The 9,286-nt window shown below is 34.4% G+C and overlaps 1 protein-coding gene across 2 annotated transcripts in view; it reads right to left on the bottom strand.

Moving 5' to 3' along the window:
* Positions 1 to 3,698: 3,698 nt before the first annotated feature.
* Positions 3,699 to 9,286, bottom strand: part of CTNNA3 (catenin alpha 3) — a 1,457,807-nt gene continuing 1,452,219 nt past the window's right edge. For both annotated transcript variants that reach the window (XM_054690496.1, XM_054690495.1), the window contains exon 18: positions 3,699 to 7,232. In XM_054690496.1, coding sequence (XP_054546471.1) covers positions 6,945 to 7,232 — 288 coding nt within the window. In that variant the 3' untranslated portion in view covers positions 3,699 to 6,944. The remainder of the gene's footprint in view (positions 7,233 to 9,286) is intronic.

Here is a 9,286-nt window from a genome sequence, read left to right as displayed (position 1 = left end):
AAAGTCTTCCATTTTGTACAATACCTGGTAGCACCTTTCTGCTTGCTAGGACTGCTGCTTGATTCATGAGTCATTTAGTAAAACCAATTAGAACTTCAAATTTATTTGGATGAAGTTTGTTTTTTGATGATAGAAAGCCAGAGTTACTTAACTTTGAAGGACAACCACCTTTCCTCACAAGTCAGAAGGTACTAGACACGTGGTGACTAGAAGGTTCATCTCTGACTGCTTCAGTATGGAATGATTTATGGCATCTCCCAGTAAATGTTAGGGCATCAGTTCCACCTCCAGGCAGGAAGGTTTTTCTTGCCAAGAGGGATTTAATTCACTTCTACTCCCAGGGAGAGCACAACAAGCACATAAAGGCAGAGAAAATGAGGCCGCAAAGCTAATATGGGCTCCTGGGGTCCAAGAAAGACTGACACAGAAAGGCAACCCCACACTGGCATTTTCATTAAGAGAGAGATGGCCTGCATTTGGCAGACTTGAATGAGAGGAAGCATGATCTTTCATAGGAATTAAGTCATAAAAACTCTATTTACAGACTACATTTCAGTAGAGAATGTACAAAATCAGATAGCAATAAACTTTCTGAAGCAGTAGGGCCCTCAATGGAGATGATGTTCCAGAACAGAAAACAACAGTATGCAAACTCTGGAAGAGTATCTAGATTATCCTCATGGGATTCCCACTGAATAAAGGATTATCACCAGTGTAAGATATAAGAAGGCCAGAGGCTGTGCAGGATGAACACTATTTTAATGCAGAAACATTGGTATAACCTATGATGTTATATGTCCATTATGGAGTGCATGTTGAGACAATCTCAGAAAATTAGTGATAATTTTCCTACAGTGCTAAACTAGGGATCAGTTTTTCAACTGCATAGATGTAACTATTAAAGACAAAAGTGTAATCACCATATAGAGCTAGAAATGCTTGAGACAAGATTTAATTCTCTCAGATATGGTCTTAGGTGACTTGTGTGCATGTAGAATCTTAAAAAAGTGCCCTCTCTGAATTGCAATATGCACCAGTGAAACAGTGGGATTAAAGGTGACACGTAGAAGCACATAGACTACTCAGTAATTTATTAATGTACTTTATTTTTCACTCCACACAAGGCACATACCACCAAACAGAAACACAAAAAATGAATAACCAAACCTTTCATTTTTATTGTTTTAGTATTCATGTATAATTTTCAGTGGAGCAAATTATTAATAAACTATAGTGACATGAGTTGAAATATAGTTCAAATAATACTAGGTAACTTCAAAACAAACCCAGTGTTACACACGTGAAATATTTCAATTGAGAACACATTTTTATTTCAGTGAAGCACAAAAAGCATGCAGAATCTCAAATAAGGGGTATTTGGGCTCCTATGCCAATGTCATAAGAATATTGAAGGGATTTTGCTATTCCTGAATAAATAATTCATTTTTATTGATTGGTGAAATTGCCTTTAAGGATGAATATGGACCAGAAAATCGCACCAGTGCTGTTGCCAAAGTTTATTGATAGCCAAACCCTGAGAGTACTTTGAATTGGCCATTACCGCAGTGAGCCAGGCACTCAGTCTCACTCTGTCTTCTGCACAGCAGGGTAAGATGTGCAAGTAAGATGGTCTGAGATATCTCAAATGTCACTAAACTGAAACTCTCAAGATATTGCTGCAATAAATATGACTATTATTGATTGCTTACTGTATTTCATCTCAGACTTAGTTTAAATCTTCCTTCATTCTGAATTATGTGCACATTACCTCCAGAAATGTCACTAAGTTTAAGCTGTCAAAGTTGTTGCTTGTAAAAATGCATAAAATAAGTGGTTTTCCCCCTAGTTAGTAAGGAAGTAAAAGTATAATCAAAAATAAAAGCAGGGGCATCTGGAAATCTTTCATTGGAAGTTTTAATTCATATTTAATCACCTACTTTGCCCAAGAAAATTTGTTTTAAGTCCCAACTATTAGGTACTAAATTGGGCATAACATATGTCTACTTCTGTTTTCAGGGACTTGTTAGTCATGGATATGGAGGAAAGACTGTTATGCTGTCATTTAGGTTCAGTGAAATTTTCTTTGGAGGGATCATATCACAAAAGAAAAATTTTAAAAACCAACAGGAAGCACAGCTTTGCCCTGCTAGAGTTACTCAAATTATCACATTTCTATTCCCAGGCACACGTTGTATATTTATGACCTCCATAAAGAAGGAAACCCATTTTGCTATAGTTTGAGTTAGTTTGGAATACAAGGAAACTTTAGCTTATCTCAACAATATTTGGCCGAAACTCACCTGGGATGTATAACTTTAAAAATAAAGGTACATAAGCAGTAAAAAGGAAGAGAAATGAGGCCAGTGAATGGTTTTCACCCATCAGTTCTGAAGATGTGTTATTGAACATTTTTGAATTATTGAAAATTTTCCTTTATGAAAATGAAAGCAATTTGACAAGGGAGTCATCTTATTTCATATCTCCTAGATAAAATATTCACTCCTCATGTAACTGGCAATTAGTTATTAGAAGTGAGAATATGCGGCTAATTACTTATGTACCTGCCTTTTATCCACTTTAAAAGATATAGTTGAGGGTTAATAATATTGTTTTGGTTATTTTGCTCTTACATAGGAAGCCAGCTGGCATTTGAAATGTGCATCTCATTGTCAAATGTGTTTTCCCAAAAGTTTGGTTGGTGTGTTGGCTAAAAGTTTGTATTCTGCCATGCAACCAATATTTCAAGCTGCTGAGTATTTGAAGGAGATCTGTATCTCTGCGAAATCTCAGTTTTCTTATCTATAGAATGGAACTAATAATGTCTACCCTGACAGCCATTGAGAGCATTAAATAAGGTAATAGCCTTTAACAGGAGCTAACACAAGAGGGCCAGAATCTCTATTTGTTATCTGTATTTAATATTTTAATTCCCAGAACCTTGAGAAATGCTTAGAACATATGTACTCAACTAATATTTGTTAAATATATAAATAGATGGCTATCCTGATCGGCTCTGATATTGAGAATTTCACCTATCATAAAACTACAAAACTTCCAAATTTCTGTTTCTCAACTTGCAAACAACATCACTAAATCGTCCTGAGAATTTATGGAATTCATCCTCCTGCCTTTGATAAGACTTTATCCAAACCACCAAAGACAAGAGCCCCAAGCTATCCTTAAAGTCTCCTTCAGGAGAAGGTTGCCTCTTCATAAAACCAAGAACTTTTCATTCCTGACTATAAAAATGAACTGCTCCTGCATCTGTCTTACTTATACCCTCCCTTACCACTGACACTTTCTTACCTATGTCTCTTTAGAGCTGTTTTGTATTTATACCTTTTTCCCCTCTTGTTTATCAAACTCATTTTGAAAATCAGACTTGTGTTTTGTTCTCCTCAAACAATGGGGGCTATTAGATGTCATAAACCAGCCTGTAATCACTGAAACATCCCAAGATCTACAGAAAGACCAACCTGATAGACTATTGTCTGTGCACAGAATTCTAGTAAGGTTGGGGTTCCATTTGGAAATGGTTCTTTCAATAATACTATCCTTTTATAAAAGACTCAGGAATTATCATGTGTACCCTAGTAGGGGAAAATTCATTAAAACTTTTTAGTATTATAAGCCTTTTTGGTATTTTGCTTTAAGTAAAAATGTTTCCTATTCAAGTGAATTGGTAAAAAAATGGCAAAAACTGTATTTAGTATTTTAAAACTGTATTTAGTATTTAAAAACTGTATTTTAGTCTTTTGGTGATCTGGGATAGTGGTGCAGCCTTGATTATGAAGTTGCTTAGTAACACTAGCATTTTATTTCCTAATCAATCCAAAAGATTGTGGATGAAAACTTAACTACTTTGTGTCTGGACAATTTTGTCATTAGGCTTGGCTTCTTTATTTGATAGTAACGTGTGAAATACTAATGGTATTATTGTGGTATAGGAAGAGAATTATGAAAGGATTGCTATGGCATTTTCACTTGAATAAATGTTTTGTAGTATGCAAAATATTAAGGAAAGTGATACAGAAATATAAATTCCTCATGTTGCAATCACGGTCCTAGTTTACTTAAAATAATTATTGAAATAATATACAGGACACTAGTTTTAAACTGGATGACCTTACATTTTCTGACCTGATAGGTCAAACAGAACTATTTCTAACTTCCCAAATAGAAAAATGGCTTTTTGATTCCTAAACATGCAATAGGCAGAATTTCTTTGCAACAGACAGGCCGATAAAAGTTACATATTTCATTCAACTTGATATTCTGGTGTCTGCTGTGCTGACCTAGAGAATTACTTACAGCATTCTGAAAATAGGTTGGCAATTCTGCAATGAGTTCACCAGAGAATGGTAAATATCACCAGGAAAAGTCTCAGATGTCATTCTATTCATTTTGCCACTATATAGAAATCTGCATCCATGGGAACCATAATCCCTAGCATGCATTTGTGTATGTGACAGCAAAGAATGCCTAATGGAATAGAAAAAAAAAAAGGGAAATAATGCTGCCGGGAATTCAAATTTATTTATAATTGGAAGTAAAACACTGCAGAATATATTGGTTTAAATGTATGATAGATGTATAAGAGATGAGAGATGAGACATATTTTTATTGCACAGCATGAGAGGGAAGGACATTGACTGGGGCTAAGTGACTGGGTGAGTGGATCTGATAGCATCATTATCGTAGAATCCCTCAAATGTTCATAGGAGTGAGATAGCCCAGCTCAGGGATACAAGATGAAAAGATCACCCTGAAAGTGAAGATACAGGAAGCTACTGAGAATACTTTCTCTGTGGTTGGACATTAGTGTTTTTTAGTCACGCATTATTGAATAGGAGGAGCACTAATTATTGGGGTTTAGTGTACTCATAATTTTAACTCTTTTGTACTGTGACTAGAAAGGTGACCTCCTCTGAAGCTATACAGTATGCAAGCTATGGAGGCGCTTATCCCTTACAAGGAGGGACTTTATGGGGAACATATATGCTATGCTAATACTTAAAAGGAAAGGATTTGCAAAGATAAGGAAGAAAATTAATGAATAATATATTTGTAAAGACATGCATAGTTTGCACTTGTGTCATATGACAAACAGGGAATCATTAACAAATTATCTTGAAAAGTGTGTTTGAGGTTTATTTCCTCACTCGGGTTGTATCCACAAACTCTAGTAAATAGAAGCAAATATTCTAACTCAATAGTTGTGATAAATAAAAAGGAGCGATGATTTTTCACTTTCCTTGTTTAATGAAAAACCTTGCAATATGTCTAATTTGAAGATCGTGTCCTAGATATTTTCTAAGTTATTCTGATTCTAATCTCATGTTTGAAAGTGACACTAGAGGCTATCCAGGACTGTCCTTGTAGATGCTATCAACCCTCTCCTTCACAAAGGTTGTTTTTGTTTTTAATGTAAATGAACATAAATTGATTTCATTAAGAGAAAGGGGAGTCTTGATTAGCAGGATCAAACAAATGTATTATCAGAGGAAGCACACATCATATCAGGGATGTGAGTACAAAGGTATATAGATAAACCACCAAGCTATCACTTTCATTAATAAATTTTTGCCATTCCCCCACTTAAGGTTTTAAATGTATCTACTACATTCATACAAACAGATTAAGTTCATTTAATATAATTTTAGTGTGAAAATTTTTAGACTTTGCCACTCATTTTTTTGTGGGTGTGTGTACATCATTAGTTTTATGTAGCAAAGCAACTCATACTTCTAATGTTTAAGAGTGAGCATCATCTATCCTCTCAGTGAAATACAAAATGTAAAAATAAATGAACAGAATTACAATAGAGAATGTCAATTCCAGATAAGGCTCTACAGTTTCTGCTCATTCTCCCATTGAATGTTAGGACACAAGTTATCTTTAGTAGAGAAATTTATTTTAAAAATGTCATCTTAAGCTGCAAGGATGTTTGATAAATACCACAATTCAATTTTAATTAAGTTAATCCTTGCTGTTAACTTTTGTTGTGTAAAAGAACTTACATTATTAGCACTTTGATTTTAAGTAAATCTTGAAATTCTGTTCACTGCAGGGATTCACATAGGTGGACAGATGTCTTTCTCGGCTGTAAACATACATGTTTTTTTTTATTGTACCTTTGATTACTAAGCAGACTTTACTCCTGGGATATTCTCCAAGTTATATTTTTTTTAGACTTCATTTGCAGTTGTTTTTTTTTTGTGCCAAACTGGAAATGTACCTACTTTGAAGAAAAGGGTTTGTTCACATCTCATTTTGGGTAAGGGTATTTTTTTAATTTAACATAGGGATTATTTGGTAATTGCATAATTTTAAGTTATGCCTACTCTTTTGACATTTAATGCTGTATTTTAAATTCCAACCTAGGGAGAGCTTATATAGGATCAAATGGACTTAGATTTTCTAAATGAGACTATTATGATTATTGAGCATGTGGCTTTCGAAATAGTTACACATCTAGTAGGTTTTTTTTTTTTTTTTTTGTATATTTTCCCAGCTAAAATATAAACTCACACTTCTACCTGAGAATGGGATAACTCATGTCCATGTTTTAATTGAAGATGAAAAAGAGTGTTAAACTATAGCAGATGACCCTGATTCACTTCATTTCCCTATGCTTATTTCAGTAATGTATGTAAAATATTGTGTTGGGAATGACTGAATGACACCTGAAACATTCATTCATTCCACAAGCACCTATTGATTATTTATTAGGTGCTGGTCATTAGGTGCTGTATGGCCAGCACCTAATACAATGGCATGATCCCAAATACATATTGTTCATGTTTGATACAGCTTCTGATTTCATGTTAATTGTGAGGTAAACTCCAAAAGTTAGTGAACTTAAAGAACTAATTAAGTGTAAAAATAAAGCAGTGTGTTTAGCCCGGACTTTGTAATACAGGCACTAGAATAGAACAGCGGTTTCAGTAGACATGTCTTCCTCTAAATTCACTCATGACTTGTACTGGATGGATTTTTTTCTTTGCTGAGCCTCGTCTGACGGCTGCACACTTTTCTTCTGGCTTCTCTCTTTTAATCAAGGGTTTTTTTGCAGGAGCCTTCATTCGCCACATCACAACTGGATGCCGGGGCCCAGCAGGACTCTGAATTCGGATGATCTTGGTTGAGGCAATATAAGACATTTTCACTGTTTGCACTACGGCATTCATTAAATTTTTGGCTGCTTGGATCAGGGAGGTGACACTGTCCAACTGTAAGTAAAAAAGAAAAATAAGCACCTATTATTCAAGAAGGTAATCAGGAATTTAGAGACATGTAATGCTCTAAAATCTGAAATTTGACACTTTTACTCCAAAAATGAGTAAACTCCCATTTTTTAACACCTACCTATACATTGATGTTGCATAAATAGATCTATATTTATAAGATGATATCTTAGGGAGATTAATTTCTGTCTCTTTTTTTCAGTAAAATGGATTCTATAAAGTGAACATAATAACATAAGGTCCAGATGGTCACTGTTTTCTTTGCTATGAGAATCTCCTTATTTCCAGGAGTAATATTAGCCCTTTTTTTCATACAAGATGACTAGCCTCAATAAAAGTCATAATATGTAAATTCAAGTCTATAAACACAACAACTGAAAATTCTTCCTTAGGGAGTTTATAGTGTAAGATAAATACCACACACACATATGGTTGTACACATGCATTTATCATTTATATTCTCATGGATTTTTCCCAACTAATTCCACCAAAAAGAGTCTCTTTTTTAAACAGGGAACTGTTTTATCTTGTAGCATGTTAAAATAGAGAAAAGTAATAAGGTTTTTTTCATGAAATAAAGTTGGGTTTAAATTTCAGGTCTGCCATTTGGTAACTTGGGCAAATCGTTTAATCATTTTCATCCTACTTATATCAGATTTTAAATAAGGAAAAAAAGTTTACTGAAGTTAAAGATGTACAGAGAACCTAGTAGTTTTACTGCCAACATTGATTGCTATTAAATAACATTTCCTTTGTTTCCTAAGAAGACCACAAAATCGCTTAATTATGAAGATGCACAAATGCCTTTCCCCACATGATTCTGTTTTTAATTATTTTTTTTCTGGGTAGTTTATAAGAAAAATTAGGGGTGATAGATATTGAAGTTATATTCTTAGAATCTTGCAAAATACTTTGGATCTAAGCCAGTTGGTTCATTTTTATACAAGTAATGCCTCTTCCTTTATTTTAGCTTGGCAGATTGTCATCCACGGCCAACTCACACAGGAAGATGTGTCTCTACTGTCACCTTTCTGTGATGCATGCTGTCAGGGCTGAGACTCAAACACTGGCTCTGTAGTTACTGAAATCCATCAGCAGCAGCCTGGCCTAAGTACTCTACAGTTTGAGGAGTCTCATCTCACACACAGAATAAATGAGCGAAGGATAGTAGTAAGCTGATGTTATGTGCCTGGGGCAGCAGTCTAGTTTGGAGCTTCCTAGGAAGAAAATTTAATTAGCTTATTATATGCCAAGCCTAAAATCTTTGAAAAGGTAACACTAAGAAATATGTAATTTGAAAGGCATTAATACTTGGCAACTATATATTTTTGTCTTTTACTTGTTGAAGCCAGAAATTTAAAATCTCGGCATGTGGCAGAAATGACAAATGTTTTGCAAACATTAAGCAGAACTTCATGAAGCTCTCATTTTTTTCAGAGGCTATTCAGAACTTCTGGATTTGTATACAACCTAAACAATTCTAGACTTTGAATAGAATAACAGATTTCATTGTTAGCATGGCTCTGTAGAGTTTGCAGGCTAAAATCAGTTCTGTAATCATTAGCAAATTCATATTAAAAGCCTCCTGAAGTTGAGTTAGATTCTGGAGGTGGTTTTCAACTTCACCATGGGAAGAAGAAAGTTTTTCTACATGATGAATTCCCAAGAATAATATAGTTTATCTTTAGTGATTTTCTCTTGGTTTACTCTGAATATGTGCACTGTGATAAAATAAAATCTAATACAGATGAAGGTCCTAGGGACCTGCTGTTATTTAGGATTTTACCAGTGACTTTGGTCTTCCTCCCCAAAAACTTATATTTCCTTCACTGTGTAATTTTGTGATATAAATTGCATTTATTTCATTTCTTTTGCTTTTTTCCATATACATTGTATGTATAAACCAGTAATCTAGGGAAGATATTTAAATTGAATCCATGCTTTAAAATGCAGAATCTGGCTTATTTTTTTCCTCACTGAATCAGCAAAACCCTGGTTGTGCCATTGTGATCTACTGTGCTAGTTTCTGACAAATCCTT

The sequence above is a fragment of the Talpa occidentalis genome, unplaced genomic scaffold (genome assembly GCF_014898055.3).
Source record: "Talpa occidentalis isolate TD23 unplaced genomic scaffold, MPIMG_talOcc4v2.1 talOcc4.8, whole genome shotgun sequence".
Classification (NCBI taxonomy): domain Eukaryota; kingdom Metazoa; phylum Chordata; class Mammalia; order Eulipotyphla; family Talpidae; genus Talpa; species Talpa occidentalis.
The sequence above is the reverse complement of the archived record's forward strand: the minus strand, read 5'-3'. Positions and strand labels throughout refer to the sequence as shown.